The sequence below is a fragment of the Scardinius erythrophthalmus genome, assembly GCF_964197995.2.
Source record: "Scardinius erythrophthalmus genome assembly, chromosome: 13".
In the NCBI taxonomy this organism is placed as follows: Eukaryota; Metazoa; Chordata; class Actinopteri; order Cypriniformes; family Leuciscidae; genus Scardinius; species Scardinius erythrophthalmus.
Genome location: NC_138233.1, coordinates 11,112,201 through 11,135,864, shown reverse-complemented (window position 1 = coordinate 11,135,864; position 23,664 = coordinate 11,112,201). Strand labels below are relative to the sequence as shown.

At 37.8% G+C, this 23,664-nt stretch overlaps 1 protein-coding gene across 1 annotated transcript in view; it reads right to left on the bottom strand.

Moving 5' to 3' along the window:
• Positions 1-17,603, bottom strand: part of rxfp1 (relaxin family peptide receptor 1) — a 60,094-nt gene extending 42,491 nt beyond the window's left edge. The window contains exons 1-2 of the mRNA XM_081382498.1: positions 17,351-17,603; positions 14,421-14,570 (exon numbers count right to left, since the gene is read on the bottom strand). Coding sequence (XP_081238624.1) covers positions 14,421-14,570; positions 17,351-17,393 — 193 coding nt within the window. The 5' untranslated portion in view covers positions 17,394-17,603. The remainder of the gene's footprint in view (positions 1-14,420; positions 14,571-17,350) is intronic.
• Between the last annotated feature and the right edge of the window lie 6,061 nt (positions 17,604-23,664).

The following is a 23,664-nucleotide window of genomic DNA, read 5'->3' as shown; positions in this document are numbered from 1 at the left end:
GCAAAATGTATAATTATGCTGCTTCAACAACCTTTTGATACTGCTTCAAGGGTACGTGAGTGAGACATCTTTTTTGGAGCTTCCTGATTGTTTCTTTAAGAGGATCTGTTTTGAAGTATATTGCACTACTCACCTACTCCTCTATATGAAGTACTGAATACTCTAGCACATCTAAATAAAAATATTTTTAGTTTTGTAAATGTTTAAGCACTGTATTTGCATAACCTAATTATATAATTTCTGTGATGTATTTTTTATCCATGTTGGATTATGAATATCCAAAACATGCATACTGCAAGAAGATATTCAGTGGGGAGAACAAGTATTTGATACACTGCCGATTTTGCATGTTTTCCTACTTACAAAGCATGTAGAGGTCTGTAATTTTTATCATAGGTACACTTCAACTGTGAGAGACTGAATCTAAAACAAAAATCCAGAAAATCCCATTGTATGATTTTTAAATAATTAATTTGCATTTTATTGCATGACATAAGTATTTGATCATCTACCAATCAGTAAGAATTCCAGCTCTCGCAGACCTGTTAGTTTTTATTTAAGAAGCCCTCCTGTTCTCCACTCATTACCTGTATTAACTGCACCTGTTTGAACTCTTACCTGTATAAAAGACACCTGTCCACACACTCAATTAAACAGACTCCAACCTCTCCACAATGGCCAAGACCAGAGAGCTGTTTAAGAACATCAGGGATAAAATTGTAGACCTGCACAAGGCTGGGATGGGCTACAGGACAATAGGCAAGCAGCTTGGTGAGAAGGCAACAACTATTGGCGCAATTATTAGAAAATGGAAGAAGTTCAAGATGACGGTCAATCTCTCTCGGTCTGGGGCACCATGCAAGATCTCACCTTGTGGGGCATCAATGATCATGAGGAAGGTGAGGGATCAGCCCAGAACTACACGGCAGGATCTGGTCAATGACCTGAAGAGAGCTGGGACCACAGTCTCAAAGAAAACCATTAGTAACACACTAAGCCGTCATGGATTAAAATCCCCCTGCTCAAGCCAGCGCATGTCCATGCCCGTCTGAAGTTTGCCAATGACCATCTGGATGATCCAGAGGAGGAATGGGAGAAGGTCATGTAGTCTGATGAGTCAAAAATAGAGCTTTTTGGTCTAAACTCCACTCGCCGTGTTTGGAGGAAGAAGAAGGATGAGTACAACCCCAAGAACACCATCCCAACCGTGAAGCATGGAGGTGGAAACATCATTCTTTGGGGATGCTTTTCTGCAAAGGGGATAGGACGACTGCACCATATTGAGGGGAGGATGGATGGGGCCATGTATCGTGAGATCTTGGCCAACAACCTCCTTCCCTCAGTAAGAGCATTGAAGATGGGTCATGGCTGGGTCTTTCAGCATGACAACGACCCGATACACACAGCCAGGGCAACTAAGGAGTGGCTCCGTAGGAAGCATCTCAAGGTCCTGGAGTGGCCTAGCCCCGAAACCTGAAGGATCTGGAGAAGGTCTGTATGGAGGAGTGGGCCAAAATTCCTGCTTCAGTGTGTGAACTACAGGAAACGTATGATCTCTGTAATTGCAAACAAAGGTTTCTGTACCAAATCTTAAGTTCTGCTTTTCTGATGTATCAAATACTTATGTCATGCAATAAAATGCAAATTAATTACTTAAAAATCATACAATGTAATTTTCTGGATTTTTGTTTTAGATTCCATCACTCACAGTTGAAGACGTACCTATGAAAAAAATTACAGTGTTCTACATGCTTTGTAAGTGGAAAAACCTGCAAAATCGGCAGTGTATCAAATACTTGTTCTCCCCACTGTAACTACACATTTATATGTAAAAAGACACATACTTCAAAATGATATAGCTAGATAGACTCTTCTATTCGTGTGTGTTGTTGTGTTTGTATAGCATACGGTTTGTGTTGGTTGTGTGCTTTCTTTTTGTCTTTTACTGTGTAGCACATGGCTTGTGTTTTTCATTTGCCTTTGTCATGTCTTGTGTGCTTTTGAGTGCCCTCATTGGCTGTGTGTTGGTGTCTTGTTTGAGCACATGGCTTGTGACTGTGTTCACTGGTCATGTGCTCTTGTTTTTGTTTGGTGTGAGCACATGGCTTGACATGTTTGTTTTTATGTGCCATGTGCTCTACTGTCTATTGTCTTAACCCGCCCTTCTTGTTGCCTGAGTATTGGTTTATTTGCTCCACCTGCTCTCCCCTGTTACCCTCATGATTTCCTTCCATGTTCATTCTCCCTGTGTGCTCAGTCCTGTGCCAGATCGGCATCTTATCTATGTCGTGTTTAGCTGCTTCCTGCCAAGTCTAGCTGCTGGTTCTGTTTTCCCCCACAGGGTAGTTTTTGTTTGTATTATTATTATTATTATCATTATTATTTAATGAATTAATAAACCCCATCAACTCCTTGGTCCCTTCCTCAAACCTGACAGTGCAAGGGCAAATGCCGCCAACCTTGTTTTACTAGTTTTATTTAATGGACCCTTTGCTGAAAAATCCTCTAGTTACACATTTCGATGATGGAATTGTAAATAAGTTATAAATAATGACTCTTCGATTGGGATGTGATGAATGGACTTTGAATCAATACACAGTGTGGCACCTTATTAACATTAGGCACCTTATTAACCTTATTGCATTTTAAGCCACGCAAACAAAATTGATGGGATTTACTTCTCGTGTCTCATGTCAAACCAAAATGACATGTTCAGCATATGAGAATTAATTATAATGTGTTTTTTTAATCCTTTAACCAATCCATCAGAGATTACAGCATTTTCAGCAATTGCCTGGAGTCACATATCCAACTGTGCATCATGACCTTGTTGATAGGCTGTTCTTTTAAACTAGAAGGCCATTAATAAAATACTGAGATGGCTAATACTTGTGGTGTGGAAAAAAATCATACAGCACATCTCTTTAAAGGTCCCATATTGTACACCTTTCTGGAGTTTTATTTTAGGTTTTGATGTCCTTAAGAATATATATTTGTGGTATAAGTACCAAAAACCATCTCAATATATTTTTACAGCTCCTTTCTCAGAAGCTCTGCTAAGATCAGGTCTATTTTGGCCTGCCTAATTAATATTAACCCCTCAGAGGTCGGAGATCACGCCGGCGTGATCTGCTCGCTTTTTTCCTTATGAGTTGAATTGAGACCCGAAATACTCTTTTGAATTTGATTTTACAAAACAAGTTTCATACATCAATCGATTCTGTTAGAGGCACGTGACCTGTGAGCATGATGGCAGCATAGTGTTCTGACTCCGCCGACCCTACTCATTTTCATTTATATATCCACGTTTTTTCGCTAATTGCTCGACACTTTGCTTTATTTTTTGACTTTGGGCATCGACAGGATGTCTTCTCGTCAAGGAAAATCGGCCAGCAAAGCGCAGCGTGAACAAGCGCACGAGGCAGAAAAGATGGAGGATTCGCTCGCTGCCATGATTGCCTCGGCTATGGATAAACAGCAGCAGTTTATTGAAGCGCAGTTTAAAACGTTGCAAGACAGGCTAGATAATATTCAGTCGGAGCTTTCCAACTGCTCTAAGGGGGTTAGAGAACTGCGCGATCGTTATTCCAGTCTGAACAGCCGGGTCGGCAAAGTGGAGAAAAATTACGACAAATCTGCCGCCAGATTGACGACCTTGGAGGAAAAGATGGCTGATTTGGAAGACCGGAGCCGCAGGGATAATGTTCGTATTATGAATCTCCCGGAAGGCGTGGAAACCACAAATCTCACGACATACATCTCGGGATCTCTACCTGTATGGTTCCCTTCGTTGACCGAGGCTAAACCGGAGATCATGAGAGTTCATCGCATCGGCCCACCCAACAACTCTGGCAGGCCTCGCACGGTCATTATGAAGATGCTACGTTATACCGATCGTGATTCAATTCTACGAGCATCTAGGAAATCTCCAATCAAGGTGGATGGGAAAGACGTCAGATTTGCCGCAGACTATAGTGCGTTCACTATGACCCGACGCCGTTCCTTCATGGAGGTAACCAACAAGTCTCAGAAAATGGGCTTTCAGACCTTTTTGATGTACCCCGCACAGCTGAAGTTAACGCGAGGTTCGACTCAGCACTTTTTTAAGTCCCCTTTTGAGGTTGAAGACTTTCTGAATGGTTTGGCCGCACAGGAGAATGAGGAAGGGTAAAATTACATTATACTACACTAGTGGCTTTCCTCCCTCACCGCTGCATTTGTTTATTTCTTCAGATTGATTGTCTAGCGTTCTGAATGTCACAATATGCCGTTTAGGATAAACGCATCTGTTAATAACACTTAATAATGAGTGGGGAGCGGGGACATTGTGTCTGCCGCCTTCCTCGGGGTCACGTTGTTCATAAGGTGGTTAATGTTTAACTCGATTTTTTTTTTCCTTCTTTTTCTATGTTTCTTTTCATTATTATTTTTCCTTTTTAGTGGATGCTCTGTTAGTAATAGAGGTTTATTTGTTTTGTTTGGGGAATTTGGGTGTTCTTATGGGTTGTGGCGACCAGGGTGGGTGGGAATTTCTCCCTTTAAAGAGTATATACGTCTGTGTTGCTTTCTCTTTACTGTTCTATGCCAAGTTAATTGTTTTCTTGGTCTCTTTATATTATTTTATAGCTAATTTATGGCTACAGAAACACTTCATATAGTAACCTGGAACGTAAATGGACTGAACGGTCCCATTAAACGTACTGCATGTCTGGATTACTTGCATAGGCAACAGGTTGATTTGGCATTTATCCAAGAATCACATTTAAGAAAGTCGGATGTTCAGAGGTTTTCTAACAAATTTTATTTTGTAGCTGCTTCGTCTTCACTGGATAGTAAATCGAGGGGTACTCTGGTTGTGTTAAAACGAAAGCTTTCTTTTAATATTCTAGAAAGATATAGCTGTGAAGAAGGCAGAGTATCATACATTAAAACAGTTATCGCGGGTAAAAATTTTGCATTTATTTCAATTTATGCTCCTCCTCATTTTGACCCAAATTTTTTTTCTGCCCTTACTACAACATTACTGCGCATTCAAGATTGTTTTCTTATCATCGGTGCAGATATGAACGCGGTAGTTGATGTCTCTCTTGATCGTTCTTGTGCGCAAAATTATTCAGCGTCATCTTTATCATCTATTGAATTATGTAAATTTATGTCTGATCTTAGTTTAATTGATGTATACCGCATTTTTTATCCTACAAAAAGACAGTACACCTTCTACTCAGCCAGGCATAAGAGTTATTCTAGATTGGATTATATTCTTATATCTCATGCTGCACACTCAGTAGTACACAGTGTCAATATAAAGTCATGCCCTTTATCTGATCATAATGTGGTCTCGGCTAGAGTTTCTCTTGTGTCTGGACCTACTAGAGCATCACGTTGGCGTTTTAATACCACATTACTACAAAATAAAGATTTCTGTGCAATGCTCAAGAGAGAGTTGAGATGGTTTATAGAGATAAATACTGGTTCGGTAGATGATCCCCGCTTTCTCTGGGATGCTATTAAGGGTTGCATACGGTCGTCTTCTATTTCTTTTGCATCCCAATTAAATAAATCAAGATTGAAGGAAATAGCCACTCTTGAGACAAAACTAAATAGGCTGGAGAATTGTCAGCAATTTTGTCACACTGAGGATGTTCAGAAAGAAATAAAGGTGATGCGTACAGAACTTAACTCACGGTTACGGCATAGAGCGGAGTTTATTATGCACAAAGTTAGAAGAACTTATTATTTCAACGGCGCTAAGCCAAGTCACCTTTTAGCTCTTCGATTAAGGAATGGTGAAAAGTATTCAAATATTATGGCAATCCAATCTTCTAATGGCTTGATAAGTGAACCCAAAGGAATTAATCAAGAGTTTAAAGATTTCTATCAGAGTTTATATAGACCGGATTTGGTTTTCAGTCAGACTCTGTGTGATAACTTTTTTCAAGATTTGACTCTTACATGTCTCTCTGAAGCAGAGGCTGCATCTTTGGACTCTCTTATTTTATTGGATGAGTTAAAAGATGCTCTTGTACATATGAAGAGGGGTAAGTCTCCGGGATGGGATGGTATTCCACCTGAACTATACCTTTCTTTTTGGGATGAGCTGGGACAGCCTTTGTTGAATATGATTCTTTATTCTATTCAGGTGGGTTCATTTAATGATAGTGCAAATATGGCCATTATTACTCTGTTACCAAAGCCTAATAAAGATTTGACTCAGTGCGGAAATTATAGACCTTTGTCTCTTTTAAATTGTGATGTGAAACTGTTTGCCAAAGTTTTGGCTTCTCGTTTAGATTCGCTCATGACTAAATTGGTGCATAATGATCAGACTGGTTTCATTAAATCTCGCCTTGCGGCTGATAATGTTCGCCGGTTATTGCATATTATACACGTAACCAGTGGTATGGACATACCGTGCGCAACTTTGTCTTTGGATGCTGAGAAAGCCTTTGACCGGCTTGAATGGCTTTACCTTTGGTCAGTTTTGGAGCGCCTTGGTTTAGGCAGAAATTATATTAATATGATTAAAGTATTATATGCCAACCCTTCTGCGGTGGTTATGACAGGGGGCATCACCTCTCCAAAGTTTTCTATATTACGTGGGACTCGTCAGGGATGCCCTCTCTCACCACTCTTGTTTGCACTCTCTCTTGAGCCTCTTGCACAGAAAATTCGTCAGCATTCCTTGGTTAGCCCTATAATTTTTAGTAACACTTCACATAGAATTTCGTTATATGCAGACGACATTCTTTTATATGTTAGTGATACAGCTGAGTCTATTCATCATATTTTGTCAGTATTTAACAGTTTTAGCCAATTTTCTGGGTATAAGATTAATTGGAACAAATCTTCATTGATGCATTTAAACAATTCATCCTCTAATTCTGTTCTACCATCTTTTATACCGATAGTAACCAGCTTTAGATATTTGGGTGTTGACATATTTCCATCTCTGCACACAATAGCTCTGAAAAATTTCCAGGGTATATATAATCGTGTAGAGATGGACTTGACTCGTTGGTCATCACTTCCACTATCTTTACAAGCTCGAATTTCTATCATCAAAATGGATATTTTGCCTCGCATTAATTTTTTTTCTGCTATGATACCTCTGTCACCACCCTTAGATTTCTGGTCTAAATTGCAAAAATTAGTTTCTAAGTTCATATGGAACGGTAAGGCCCCCCGTATAAAGTATTTAACACTACAGCGTTGCAAGGATGCCGGCGGACTTGCATTACCTGACTTTAGGCTTTATCATTGGGCTTTCACATTACGTCCTCTTACAGTATGGTTGAATTCTGGCTCTGCTGTATCTTGGCAACCGATTGAATTTAATCTGGCTTTACCTTATAGACTACAGGATTTGATTTATTGCAACATTCCGTTAAAAAGCGCGAAACAGCATTTTGGCCCAATAATAGCTTACCTTCTTTCTACCTGGCGGGCGGCTTCAAAGTTCTCCCGCGATGACCATAAATGGCACTCTCATTCTCCTTTATTTCGTAATCATAATCTTCTATCGGGCAATAAACCTTTTGTTTTCCCAGACTGGAGTGATAGAGGGATTAATGTTTTGGCTGATATTTGGGGGGACAATAGCTTACGCATGTTTAATGATCTACGTGCAGAGTATAATTTACCAGGCACTTCATTTTTCTTTTATCTGCGCTTGAGATCTGCCATGCGTGCATATGGGGTTCCTTGGGGTTCTGATATTCGCTGTCTTACTTTGCATAAGTTGCTTACTTCATATGGAAACACAAGGGGGATGGTTTCGTCATTGTACCAATTATTTCTGGAGGCTTCTTATAAAAGGTTACCTGTGGTGGACATTTGGCACAGGGATATTTATGGGTCTGATTCAGAGGACAGTGTTGACATATGTTGGGACTCAATATGGGCTAACCTTAAACATGTTTCTAAAAATCCTAATCACCAATTGATCCATTTCAAGATGATTCATAGGATGTATCTCACTCCCAGGAAGCGTCACTTAATGAAACTTTCCACCTCTCCTAAATGTGACTTGTGCTCTACTGGATGCATAGGGACATACATGCACATGTTTTGGGATTGCCCTGAAGTCAATGAGTTTTGGAGACAGGTTACCATTACCCTGAAGGACATTTTGGAGTTGGAGATATCATGCTGTCCGAGACTCTTGCTTCTAAGTGATGATTCCTCTTATACTCTCTCTCTAACTCAGAAAAAGTTATTTTTTTGTGGTCTTACTGCTGCTAAGAAAATGCTTGCCTTGCGCTGGAAACCTCCACACTCTCTAGCGTGGACTCACTGGATGCATTCTTTTTTAGACATTGCGAACATGGAGCTCTCAGTGGCAAGATTACATGGAGCCTCTCTGAGGACTATTTCAGCATGGTTAGATGCCATTTCCAAAATTAAGGAGCGTCTGTAAGACCTTTATCTCATATTATAATCTTTATTTATTGGATTTGGATTTTGATTTGCACTGTTCTTAGACTATGTATACTCTGAATGTATCCTTGGGAGATGGGGGTGGGGGGATATGGTCGCCTTGGGAATGTGGGAGGGGAAAAAAGAAAAAGAGAAGTGTTCAGAATGATGCTCACTTTTACCTTTTGTTTCTGTACAATAATATTCTGTAACTCAATAAAAATTTGATCACAAAAAAATCAATCGATTCTGTTAAATGTGTATTATTTTTGTGTATACTCACAATAAAAACAAAGTGCTGTGCTTTTTGCCAAAAAAAGAAAAATAAACACGAAGCGAGTTCTGCCTTCTCTCTGTCAGTGTAGTCCATTCTGAAACGCGTCCGAAAATGAACAATAACTCAGCGAATACTCAGTCAAACAGGCATACAGTCACACAGGCATGAAGCTTGAATTCTCTTCTTTTTAATGAAGTAATTTATATAAAAAACAAATATTCTCATCTTGTGAAATCTGTATTAAAAGAGAGCGATTCCAGTCGAGCTAATTACATCTAATTCAGATGTAATGTGACTCCGCCCACAGAGAGCGCACGCTATTCAAACGCAAATGACTGAGGCAATCCGCGCAAACCTGTGAACGCCCCCATATCAGCGCGAGAAAACACAAGTTTATTCAGATCATTACTTGTTTACACCGTCTTGCAGCTGTGAGGAATAATAATGGAAAATGTCCCCCAGAAGTGCGGGTATATCGAGGAGCGAGCTGAGGAATACTAGTAAGTTTTTTTCCTTCTCACGTGAATTTCTTCACGTGGGTTTCTGTTTATGAATGAATGAACGGCAGAGATGCGCGCTGTTTACCACAGCTGGCAAAGACAGTTTAAATTTAAATCGCGTGTGTGAATGAATGATGATGTTTCAGCAAACTGTATTGCTATACTGAGATGAGTAAAAATCGACTGAAATATGTTGAAATAAAATGTAGGCTATTTGTATAAGCAACGTATTAAACTGCAAATTAACAATATGCCCTAATATTTCATGAAAACAACGTTACAGTCAAGCGAAATATGAAAGTAATGAATACATAGATAAAATGTAGGCCTATAATCATTTTCTTTTTTTACAAAGAAAGAGTACACTTGAAATATTGTTGAAATTGTAATATTGTTGTAATTGTAACCTTTTTAATAAAATGGCAAAACATATTTACAAGATAGATGTAAGCAAAATCTTAAATGATCAATATAAGTCTTCTTCTAAATATCCTTTGTCCTTGCATTGTGGCTCAGTCAGTGTCACACCTGAATGAATGGCTAATTATGCAGAGTCATTATGCAGAGTGGGTGTTCTAAGTTGTAAACCACTCCTCGTTCACGCCTCCTCGCATATTGGCTTTCCAAGCAAAACCTGTTTTACATCAATTTAAATCAATGTATGGTTTTATGTGAACGATAAAGCAAGACTATTTTCACATGATTTTGAAGAAAAAACACTAGGCGAGGACATCCATTATTCAAAAGTCTTATTGACACATATTTACTATGTGTTTTGTGGCCTTATTTCAGAAATTTTAGTTTTTAGTTTTTTCAATAACCATGCATAAACATTATTCTCTCAAAAATGAAAACATGTACATACACGTGGCTCACATATTATGGTAGCCCTGTTTGTGCTTTATAGAGTGAATTTACACCTTTGCCATTAATATGTTTATAAGCAACTGAAAAAAGCACAAATGTCAGGGCATGTCAGAACATCTCAAGGGCCCCAAAAACAGCTCAGACCCCAGAGGGTTAAAGAGTCTCTCTTCTGACTGGCCTGTTGTTTTCTAAGTGACGCATGGCCAGGCCAACCACAGGTAACTAGGGTCATGTATGCTCTATGGCTGTAGCCTGCTGTGGCTTGGTGATGCTCACTCACAAGTAAGGTAAATAAAGCACCTGCAATGATGGACATTGCTTAGGGAAATGTTATCCGGCCTTATATGTTCGAGCCGGACTCCGACCCCGAATCGGCGACAACAGGAGACAACCAACCAAAAGGATTTTTCAGAATGGTAATTTTTTTTTTTTTTTTACTTTCAGCATTATTGTAAGAGTATTGTAATTACCATTACATCAATGCTGCACGCAGATTTAACGTTAACGCTAATTTAAACTGTCTGTAAACAAACTCACACTTTTGAAATAATGTTAAGGTTACCCATGCAAGTAAGTTAAGTTACACTAAACATTAGTTTCTGTTAGCAAAACAAAAGACACAGAGACTGAGTGAACTCAATCTCACCGTCTTTAACTCAATAAAAACAACAGGGCCAGTGTCTGTAACTTAGAATATCTGTTGGGTAAAATACTTTGTTCGTTTTTCTATCAAAGCTTGTGGCAACCATAGACTGTACAAAACAACACGCCAGCATCAACTTAGCAACAAGTTAATGTTGCATATCAGTTTGCAAACTTTCAGATTATGCTGGCTCCATAATGTAACATAAAATGTGTTAGAAGTTTATTTACGGGTTGCGAACTTGAGGTCGGACCAAACAACATAGGGACTGCAGCATCTTTAATGAGTAACGTTAGCTTCTTTGAAAAAACGGTATTGAACTGTGCCTGATTGACGAAGCAGAATGATGAATCAAAATGATACACTTGTGAAATGTGCAGCAGAGATGCGCGGTTGGCGGTTACAGCCGCGGACTCCGTGGATAAACCGTGGATTGGGCGGATGACGTGACGAAAAATAATATTTTAATTAAATTCGGACGGGTGGCGGGCGGTTGAACCAATCAAATGAAAATATATGTAGCATATACATTCAGCGGATGGCGGGCGGGTGCGGTTTTGAAAAATGGTCAAAAACGTGGTGCGGATGGATGGCGGACGGATGATGAGTTTTGTGATGCGGTTGCGGATGAAATAATAGCCCATCCGCACATCTCTAATGTGCAGAACAGACGGTTAAGGTCGAACTAAATTGCTGTGGTATTTCTGAATAAATAAACATTAGCCACTGTTCTCTTATATTAATGTTGTTCGGAAGCCTGTGCAATCATGGTGGGCAGTGCTCGGGGTGGAGACGGCTGAAGGTGGTGATGACTGAGTAGTTCTGACGTAACATTTTTACGGAAGTCACAACGGCTTGTGAAAAGGCACAGCTACTTTATGCCCATTTGTCTGTGGATGGACTGTTTTGTAACTTATATGGTAGTTACATAGCCCCTAGACCTCTGTTATCATGAAAAAAGCAAGGAAATTTCAGTTGTGACAATATGGGACCTTTAATATATCAATTGTTTCTTATAATAAGAAAGCTCTTCTGGGGAAAAGACTCTCAGTAATGTCTCAAACTGTGCTCAGATTTCCCAATCTGAAATGAAAAGTCAGGAATTTCAATATGAGCTCAAACATTTATCATCAAATCTTTCCAAGACCAAATTACCTGAGCTGCACAATTTAAACTCGCTGTATATGTTTATACCTTTACCATAATTTGGACTGCCAAGTGTCTGAGACAAAGCTGACACTTAAATTAAACATATACAACTAAGAACTACATTAACTACATTATTTCTCATAGTATACTGTATGAAAGCGAAATCTTTGAGCATTAAAATTGTTCTCTGAGATAGTATTAAACTACTATTGCTGAACTCATAAGCAAATACGTTACAAGTATAAAATACACCATAACTTGCTGAGGGGTACTTTTGGCCTAATAAACAGGTGGGATGACATAGCAATTTGTTGGTTGACAAGATTAATGTAATGCTTTGTTTATTTGGTATTGCAAAACTCATTATAAGAAAGCCTGTTGAGATATCTTAAATTCCCTGGATTACTGAGAGAGAATCCAACCTCCAAATGACAGTCCCAGTCTGAATCTCAATCTCAGCTAACAAAACAATCCAATTCTAACCACTGTTGAAACAACTCACAAAAGATACAGGAATTAAGTTTTCTAGAAGAAGAAAATCCACAAAGTAGGAAAAAAGCTGACGCAGAGACAAAATATTATTTTGAATAGATTAAACCACAGCCATAGTGGATGACTGTCTGTGGTGCAGCAATCTATCTTCAGTTTCTAAGATTAACCCGATGCTAAATCAAAGCTACACACCATTAGTGATGACAAAATGTATATGAGCCCACAGATGAATACTCTTCTCCTGAGGGACTTGAATTTTGCAATCTGACAAAGCTCTTAAGGTTCAAAGCGTTCATGGCAAAAATGACAAATGGCTTTCTATGTGGCGTCACCCAGTCAAAATGTGTCTTTCATCCTCATGAGAGAGCAGATGAGAGAGAGAGACAGAATGAGATTGAACGCATCCCGCTTTCATTTTTATATTCAATTGTTTATACAAAACTTCATTATCTATAAGATCTAAAAGGTACTATTTCTTCTCTTTCTCTTTCTTGACTATTTGAGCTCAAGTACAGCTTATCACTTAGGTCACTTGGCCTTTCATCGATACCCAACTTTTCGAAGAACAGCGGGAGAAAGCATCTCTATGCACGCCAGGTGCTAAGTCTGTATAATTCATTCCTACAGTTTACAGAGATATCCGTCAGTGACCTTTCTGGCCCTGAAAAAGCTTTGATAACTCAGTTACGACAATGTGAATGTGATAAGAAAGGTGGGAGTGGAATCTCAAACACTCGGAATACCAATCTCAGGGATTTGGAAAAGCATTAGAGGATTTCTCACTTCCTGTCTATCCTGTTCTGCTCGACTCAACACACAGGGCTAAGTAAATGTCTTAAGATATTATGTACAATGTGACATTTCCCTTCGCCCTGACCTTTTACAGTCTGGTGCCGACGCGAGGCCTTTTAATCTCCCCCTGTTCTCCATCGTACAAAGGCCGCGAAAGCGAGTAAGACAAGGTTAAACATGGTGCCCACTGCTGTAGGGGCCAAATGTTGACACTTAAGATTGAGTTTGATACAGTCACTGTGACAGATGCTGTGAGACAGTTGCCAAACAGCTGGGCATGCTCTGTTTCTGACAAGTATGACATTATCAAAACTGCATAGATAACATCTAGGGCCATTATAACATGTTGTGACATTCCTGGAGCAAACGATCACAGAGGAATCAATGGGAAATTACTACCCATTTGCAGTGTCTCTTCACATGAAAAACAGCACTGTGGGTTTACTCTTGTAAAAAATAAATGATCGGCAGGTAATTGTTAACAAGTCAATCAATGCTATTTGATTTTAAGGTGGGAGGACAATTACAACTTAGTCGTTTCTTCATCAGTACTTTCTCAACAGATAACTTTGAGGACTATTAGAGGATAATCCTGCAGGGAAAAAAAATAATTAGGGCTTGATAAACCATGATTTGTTTAACTGATATGCTTGCCATTATTCAGGGAGATGGATGAGATAATAAATGAAATATGACAATTTGTGCAGACGAAAATTTCAGAAATCTTTGTTTTAATTTGACTGATTGTGTATTATAGTCAGCATCCAGCAATGAAAGCAAACTGGCACATGGCTGCACCTGACATAGAATGAAGAACAGACAGAACAGAAGTACAGACAGAGGGGAAGAGAAATAGTCAGAATAGCACAAGAATCAAAGACAAGATGCAAAAAAAGAAGGATAGAAGATTAAAAAAATCAACCCATATACTAGGAAGACCTCACACCTCATCTCTACTGCTGAAATACTAACACAAATATATATTTTTTCCCTTTCTCAATGCGTTTCATTCACTTGTTTCGTTCATGAATGAATCAACATTTTTGAACGACTCGCTCGCAATGATTCAATGGCTCATCTTTCTGAATGAATCAGTGTTTTTGAAAGAAACCCCCAGCTGGAGTAACTATGTGTGGTAATAAAAATCTGTACAATGTAGCGTAAATATTGGTGTTGTAAGCTCAATACCACTGGCTTATAGTACAATGTAAAATAAATAAAAAAAGGTGAAGAATAGCACACAAAGTAAATGACAACAGACAGAAAGAAAGGAGTCTGAACTAACCACAGTTCTCCTCATCTGCCTGATTTCCACAGTCATCCACACCATTGCAGTGTAGTAGCTGAGGAAGACAGGTACTGAGGTTTCCACAGGGGAAGTAGCCAAGCGGGCAGTGAGCCGGATCCTCTGATACATTAAACATGGTCAGCACCACTTCAGAGGAGACAAATACAAAGGGGAAGAGAGAAAATGAGCATATTCAGTCTCAGGTTACACTGTTGTATTTGTCTTTCTTACGCTATGAGGTGTAATGTCTTTTTTACAAATATTAAAGTATTTCTAATTTGAATTGTAACTATTAGTAATTAATTCCTAATTTCACTTTTAATTTCAAATATGTTCAAACATGTCAAATTAAAATGTCCCCTTTTCCTGCTTTAACATGATATAACATGTTTTCAAAGATAAATAATGGAAGAATGTAATAAAAATTAAAGATTTAATTGAAAGGCTCTGTAGGTTAAACACAATTTTGACAACTAGTACAAGTACAAGTACAAGTAGTCACCTCTGTATAAAAACAGTCAATGACAAGATTGTTAAAGAAAGTTACAACAAAAGCTAAATTACACATACATTAATATATGTACTGTACATCAAACAGTAGAATACTTCAATATTAAAATATACCCACTTTAAAGAATTAACATCACAAAGCTTCAGCACTACTTTTCTCATGATTGACCAAAATCTAAGAAAGGTTTTATTCTTATTCCTCACTCAGAGTTTCAACCTTTATGTATGACTCAGATTACTGCAAGTGATTCTCAAAGCAACCTATAGATATATGAATAAACATTCCAACATCAGAAATAGATGTGTATCAACGTGAAGAATTGCTGTAGCGTAGCAAAAGCTTGGAGGCAGACCGTGCAGGGTTATTTATCACGCAGTAGCTTTTTTTCTTTCTTTCTTTCGTTCGTTTTGAATGTGAGTAAAGCAGCACAGGTCTAGGCTGAATTTATACAACAGAGAGAATTTATATAAACATTTTATTGATAAAGACTGTAAGAGTGTATAGAAAATACACAACACTTTCAGCATAATGGATGATTCTGTACAGCATTCCTATTCACTAAAATACAAAATGTATTGCATTAATATTGCAAAAATTATTAAGAACTATTATACTTTTGAATGGATGCCTATGTATATCCAAGATTGTTTGTGAAGAGCTCTGTAAATGTTTCAGAGCTGAGGTAAGTGTGAAACTAAATGTTACTGCATATAACATAAATAATAACAATTAACATTATCTTAATCAAATCTTAATTAAGATACTTTCAACAAATAACATCGTTTTGAAAGGTAAAACCCTTTTTTGTTTGAGTGGCCTGATATCATGAAATTTTCCATTGAGATATTCTGTGTTGGGTTTCTAGTTAAATCAATAAATCAATACTGCCATAATGCACAGCTTCTCATAACATCAGTTCTATTTGCAAACCACACAGACGCACGTGCTGCTCCAGTTTTATATTAACTTTTCTTTTTTAGGCAGTAAAAATCCATGAATACATTTCTTTGAGGACTTGACTTTCGTTGCAGCTGTATTGGTGTGCTTGGATTAAGAAAATGGAGTTTATCTGTTTTAGAGTGCTTATAAATCTCACATCTTAAATACAAATTGGCGAACATAAGACAAAATTTTTATTATTATTATTATTATACAAATCATAGATCACGAATAGGTATTCAAATGCACATACACATTTTATTTTACCACAGTGGGACTTTCTACTGACTTCTATTGTTTATACTAAATTCATGATATTTCCCCTAACCCTTAAACTTAACTCTTTTTTTGCATTTTTAGATTTTAATTAAAACATTGTTTAGTATGTTTATTCAGCTGGTTTCCTTGTGGTGACCGTTGGCTGGTCCCCTCAAATAAGGCAACATCTGACCTACTCACAGACTATACTCACACACACAAAAATGCATAACATTTGTGCAAACAAGGGTGTACATAATAGAAAAACATGGGGTGTGTTTCAAAACCTAACTAGACAGAATTTTGGGACATCACAGGGGCATACAATTTTTGGCAGTATTTTGTCACATGCAGCCAAATAAGATGTAGCCTACAGTAAGTAACCTATGTAGGCAGGATTTGTCATTTCCTGTTCCTTGTAATGCATTATGCATACGAGTGTAGGCGATAGCAATATTATAGCGAGAGCAATATTATAGCGTACCTCGTTCATCCTCTTTCATAAACTTATTTTAATAACTGAATACTGGAAAACATGTGCGAATTAAGCCAATTCAGTTATAACGATTTCAAGTAAAGCTTTGGTGGATGCATTAAAAATGACAATTTTTTTCATAAAGGTCTAATTTTTATTGTTTCAGCAAACGATTCTTTGACAACACAAAAGTTAGATTGCAAGTCAAGTTAGACACGCGCTAAATATATATTCGCAAATCGCCTTTGCTTGAGGAGGTATCCATAGCAACAGCGACTTGATTAGGCTATGGTCCGTATCGGAGGGTAGATTGACAAAACAAGTCCTCTTCTAATTACGTAGTTTTTTTAGAGATTTACATATCACAAAGTCCTTAGTGTTTTGTTCAATATGTCTTGAAGATAAAACGTACAAAACGTCTCTAAGGCTCCAAGAAGAACCTCAAACGAATGCACGAAGAAAATAACTAGGCTACAATGTCACGGAGTTATTCGCACGTGGCCGAAAGGGTAACAGTAAAATAAAATTAATCAATTTACCGGCAATGTACCAAAAGCAACGGAATACTGTATCAGTTTCCACAAGGAGCAAAAAAAAAAAAAAAAAAAACTTGTTTTAAAACTATTTTTGAAATTGAAAGCAAGTAACGTAGCTGTTAGTGAAAGTTGATTGAGTGTTAAACATCATGCTGCTTTCTCTATTAGAATGAATGAGGAAAACACCAGGTGAAGCACAATAACTCACCCGACACTCCACACATCAAGAGGCTGGCGATGTGAACTTGCATGGCAACGGTGACTGACGATGTGATATGATATCCGACAACAGTTAAAACCCTCTATGTTCCCCTGACTGATACAAAAAAAGAGAGTTGTGCACTTCCTTGTTTCCAGCCTCCTCTAACTAAGAAAAAGAAAGTTGTGTGCGAATTGCACGATTTGGACAGGTCCGACTGTTCCGGCGAGATGCTCAGTGCACTCCTGTGCGCGCGCGGTCTGAGTACGGAGTGCAGAGAGCGCGCGCACATGCACAAGGAACAGACACCTGGGGGAGGGACTTTGCAATGAACTATCGCTTTACTTCAAATTGAAAAACTCATGGGGGTGATGCTAAATAGATCTGTGTTCTATGTGTTCTAAAATGTTCTATGTTCAATCTTCAAATTCTTTTTAAAAGTAGACATTGTTGTCAATAAAAAAATAAAAAAAATTATATATATATATATATATATATATATATATATATATATATATATATATATATATATATATATATATAATGTAGCTATAAATTGTAAAATATTGTAATGTTTACACTTTTAATGTATTTTTACAGAATTAATCTGTCAACCACAGGTCGGATGGCAGTTTTTTTTTTTGTTTTTTTTTGTAAAAACGACATGATTTGTGCCCCTCCTTCACGTTGCTCTCAAAATGCTGTCTAGAGACGACCTCTCAGCAGGACAATCTTCATGACTCACCACACTGTCTCTGCCCTGTAAGCACTGCCCAGTTCACCCACATCTACATGACTTTCTATCATGAATGGCAGAATGGCATTACACCCTGTCTGAAGAAACATTGTGGCATGCTTGTCCTTGTGCAACAGCCAGAATTTGACCTTCACACAGTCTGGCCCAGTTCTGGGTCACCAGCTCAGTGAGAAAACTTTCCCATGTTCATGCCAGACATGGTGATCAAAGAGGACTGCATTAAAGCCACAGTGGAAAGCCTTTCCCATAAAAGAAAAACTGCAGGGTTTCAAGTAATGTGGAACATAATATAATAATGCTAATTAATGCTGTGAAAAAGAAAGTTACTGAGAAGATAAAACTTGGGGTTCCCTGGGTCTGTAAAATCTTGACAAATCAGAAGAATATGAAATAAAAATTAAAATTAAAATATCCAAGTGAGTCCATGTTCTAGAGGTAAGGTTGTGAACAACCCGCAGGCACTGGCCTTTGGACCTTTTTTGTGTTGACCTGGCAACCCTGATTTCTTGCTCCATTTCCCTGAGTTTTGCTACACACACCTAGGGCTGCAAGCAGAGAATTCTGAATCAATAGCTAATTTACAGTCAACAGCCTGAATAAGTTTACAGGGAGCTCTCCATAACTTCCCTCTCCCTCATGACCCAGATACTCTGAGTGACATAGCCTTCTCATTATCAGCTAATATCTCTTGTGTACACAGTCAAGAATTAAAATATCATTTTTGCTTACATTTGTGTTTATCATTTTGCAAACAGCTGCTTGTGCATTGGGAACTAGTGTGCACAAAAAAATATGGTTCTTTAAAGGTTATAGTAACCATATCATTTTGAAGACACATTTTATGCTAGGTTCTTCGTGTTGTGGAGGCACAAAACATTCTTTCAAAACCACCTCATTACTAATAGCTCAACCATCCAACTACACAAACGCACTCTCAACAGGTTCTTAATATCATTCTTAAAGTGTCTATAATTTTTTACTTTTCAAATTGTTTTCCTATCATGACTTTTTTCATTTTTTAACAGATAACAAGTGTGAGCTGATCTGCAGTTGAGTATACTATATTCTCAACTAAGAAATAGAGATGATGAATTTGTGATCCACATTGTTAGAGTTTTTAATTTTTACTGTCAAACACACACACACACACACACACACACACACACACACACACACACACACACACACACACACACACACACACACACACAAAACATTAAAGCTATAGCATCATGACTTTTTAGCACTTTTTCCTTTCAACATTGTGAAGGGCTCACATACTGCCCATTCACAATTGGCTACTTTTAGCCTTCAATTAACTTAATTGCTTTTACTTAAATGGAAAAGACACACTGTGACTAAACTCAAAAGTGCAAGCAAAAGACCGAACTATGGGAAGTGCTCTGGCCAGACAGGATTTAAACTTTGTCGGCTGAGGAAGACAGGTTTGGTGTGAAGATGAAAAACATACTAATGTTCTCGCACCATTCCGGATTTCTAACATGCACTTCGGCTATGCTTAGACTTAGAGGCACATACGGTTGTCATTGGCATGTGTCAGTGGATAGTGGAAAAGTCTTTGATAGTGGCATGTGCCACTGAAATTTTTTTCTGTTTGCATTGACAGTTCAGTTGTGTCGTTTGGAATATTAAAAGATATTTAGATTGGTTGCCACAACTAAAAAACTTAAACGTTCTAATTAAAGCAGCATAAGCATAAGTATAACCATCCGGGGATATAAATTTGACACTTGCCAATCAGGTATTTCATATAGCCTAATTATAAATAAAATATAGCATTAGAGAAAATGCCACAAACCATTATAAAGTGACACCTACCATTCCAAAATGCATTATGAAAACTGGTAAAAACCATTCAGAAGTGTGCTGGACCTTGACATTGGCTCTTCACAATGAAGAGTAATGTAGGTCTGTAGATACATATATTAAACTGTCTATAATGTTCCTACAGAAAGTCAAATACTTTAAAACACGCAGGCATCTCCAGAAAGACTGCATGTTCACACTTAACAAAAAAAAAAAAAAGGTTTATTTCTCAATACATAATTACATAAAATGAATTATGAAATATTAAAGCCATATAAATGAAAACAACTAACCACATATTAAATTATATGCCTGTCTACATTAGATCAATATAATACTTCAAATGTACCTGTGGATCTTCCTCAACTGTTGTAAGTTTTGGTTTATCTTGCGCTGGCCAATGTTAAATAAAGGTTTACAGTGATGGATGCAACTGTTAATGCGGTATCCGTGAGCCATGATATATTTAATCCGTGTATTTTGGAATGGGCAATTTGCATGATCAACAACATATATGTAGCACTTGTATTCAGTGGCACGTCCATGCCACACAAATACAGATGTGCCATAAACTGACTACGTTTGAAAAATATTTCCAATTTGTAAATAAGTTTAATTTATTTATAAAAAAAAAAAAAACTAAATTAGGCTATTTATTTAGGTATTTTCTGTCACAATTACGTCTGTATAGCTGCTCAACTCATCTGTCAGTCACTACTGTAGGTGCCACAACATGTTCCGCAACATTGTCAGTGACACATGATGCAATCCATCACAATCCATCACAAGTTTTAGTGACACATGCCACTATCCACTGGAACATGTCACAACTTTTAGTGGCACATCCCACTATCCGCTGGCACAAGCCAATGAAAACCGGACATGCCACTAGATATGCCACTAAGCAGCAGCATGTGGCTTCTGCCTAAGATGCCATGCCACTTCATGTTAATAGGCCTACTGGAGAAATGTCTCCCTCGTCTACTTGTGATCCAATCGGCCTTCCTTACATTTATTTCCCTATGTAGCTTAATCATGTTCAGAGACAATCATCATTTCTTAATGGATTCAGCTAATAACTGTTGTTAAGAGCACTAAGCACTTTTGCAGTATCAATAAAAAATAAAGGTACCTGCTTGAAATGACTGTCAAAAAACAACAACAAAAAAACTAACCCATAAAAGAGGTAAAAAGCACAATATTAATACATAATATAATAAAATGATTTTAAGGTGTCTGTGTTACAGTGTAATTATATATTTAAGTACAGAGTAATAATAATTAACTACATGTACTTAGGGGTAGGGTGTTGTTTGGGGTTAGTTGCATGTAATTATGAAAAAAAGGGGTCTGATATTGTTACACTCTCAGGAAAAAAGTAAATATTGTACCTTTTTTGTCACTGGGGCGACCCTTGGGGACATCTTCGAATTTCATAGTAGCACCTACATTATTACTCTAAGGTACTAAAATGCACCTTTTAGCGGTAGATACTTTTTTTTTTTTAAGCCTCAGTGACAGGATGTTACACCCCTAAATGTATAAAATTTTTGCACTTTTTTTTTTTCTGACAGTGCAGAAGTCGAAGCACCCTATTCTGATAATGTTTAGAACCATTTATCTTAAGAGTGCGATTGACACTCTTAAGTGGCACCTGATGATCTAGAGTGGCCATTCTGGCAACCTGACACCTCATTTAGTTTGTCTCTCAATTGCTCTTTTCCAGTTAAAAGAAAAAGAAATAAAGAAACCCCCTCCTCCCGCTGATTGCGGTTTGACACCGACCCCATTTAAACTCTCACAAATGCAAACCAGAGAGCTGATTTTCCAGGGCAGCTAATCTCGGGGAGGGATGCATATTTTTAAAGGAGCTTCATCACTGCTGTGGTTTCTGGGCATGCAGAAGAAATTAAAATCTGTTTAAGGCAATTGCTTTTAGACACATCAATGAAAACTCAATTATGAGGAAGCAAATCATTGCTTTTTTGGCACATTTTTGTGTGAGAATGATCATTTCAGTTTCTTTTCTATTAGCTGTGGTTGTTTAGCAATAGAGGATGCTTAAGCTGTGATAACACATCCTCCTTGTATCAACCTGTCCCGACATTTCCACCAGCAGACGCGATTTCCCAGCATGCCCTGGCTGCGCCTGACTGCACCTTCTCTCTGTTTTCCCTTCTCACTAGTTTTTTTTATCAGATCCATTAGTCTTCATTAGACCAAGAGGTGAATAATGCTCGTTTAGTGTAATTGAAAGAGGTTTTATTACCGTTTTCAATAAATCCACTGTCAGATCCAGGTCTATGCAGGTCTATGCCAATTCATGAAACCAAGCATGAATACACACTGTTCAACATCTAGAACTGAACTGACAATTTCTGCTCAACTGTAAGGAAACAGAATAAAAATTCTGTAGGTATAAAAATTCTAGAGATCCCAATCTTTTGAACGGTAATGTACACAAATACACACAATATGTCTTCTCATAAATCAGATGCATCAGATGCTGGAATGTCCTGCAGTTGTCACAAGGGTGGTATAAGGTATAAATCACTTTTCTAAGCAGAGTGCCACGACTCATTTAGAACTAGAGTCAATTAATATTTAACGTTAGCCTTTAATTTATGTGAAACACAGTGTGACACCTGAGTGTGTGTCCAAGTATGCCAATATTAAGTAGTTTCAATGCAATTCTAAAATTGAAATAAGTCAAGACAAGCAAGCCAATCTTCTGTTCTACTCTTAATACGCAAAAACATTCTTAACTCAGAAGTACAACTGTTGAAACATTACTGTCTTGCAAGGACTTGCTCTTCTGTCCCACTATCACACTGTGAAAATAGCCTACAATCATCTCACTGCAGTGCACCCTTAAGGTCATCTTCAATCAAAATGAACTTTTTTCCCTTTGTGTTTAAATGAATATCTGCTCAACATTGCTGAGGTAAATCAGGAAAACTACACTGTTAGAAAAATCGGTAGAAATTACAGTATTACTGGCAGCTACTTGCCAGTAACTTACTGTAGATTTAAATTGATGTTATTTACTGGCAACAATTTGTTCAAAATTAAATGAACATTAAACATTAACAAGTCTTTATCTTTACAGAATAAAACTAAAATAACATCCTCATGCAAAGCATTCTGGGAACCAAAATCTGAAGGAAAAAAACAGAAAAAGGTTGATGAAGATTTCTGGTTCCCAGAATGTTTTGCATTAGATTGTCATTTTATAATTTTATTCTTTAAAGACAAAGACTTGTTAATGTTTAATGTTCATTTAACTTTGAACAAACTGTTGCCAGTAAATAACATCAATTTAAATCTACAGTAAGTTACTGGCAAACAGCTGCAAAACTACAGCAAATTTTTTACAGTGTAGCAGGAAAGAAAAGAGGGGGAAAAAGCTTTAAAGTACAATCAACATGAAGACCTTGGCTGAGTGACTTTCATTCTGCTAGGATCAAACTTTATGTGTCCATCAAAAGGCTTGGACAGAAATAGATGTACTTTAAGTTCTGATACACATGATCGATCAAAATCTCTAGCCTGACTGCGTCAGACTTCGAACTTCCGCTCAATTTCATTTCGCTTCTGTACTCAGTCTGAGACAGCGTCATAGCTTTCCGTTTTCCTCCGGCCTGAAAACAGCCGGGCCAATCAACGAACAGAGGGCGGGCTGAGAGCCGTGATGTAGACGCTGATTGTACCGTGGATGCGTAGATTACCTTCACATAAT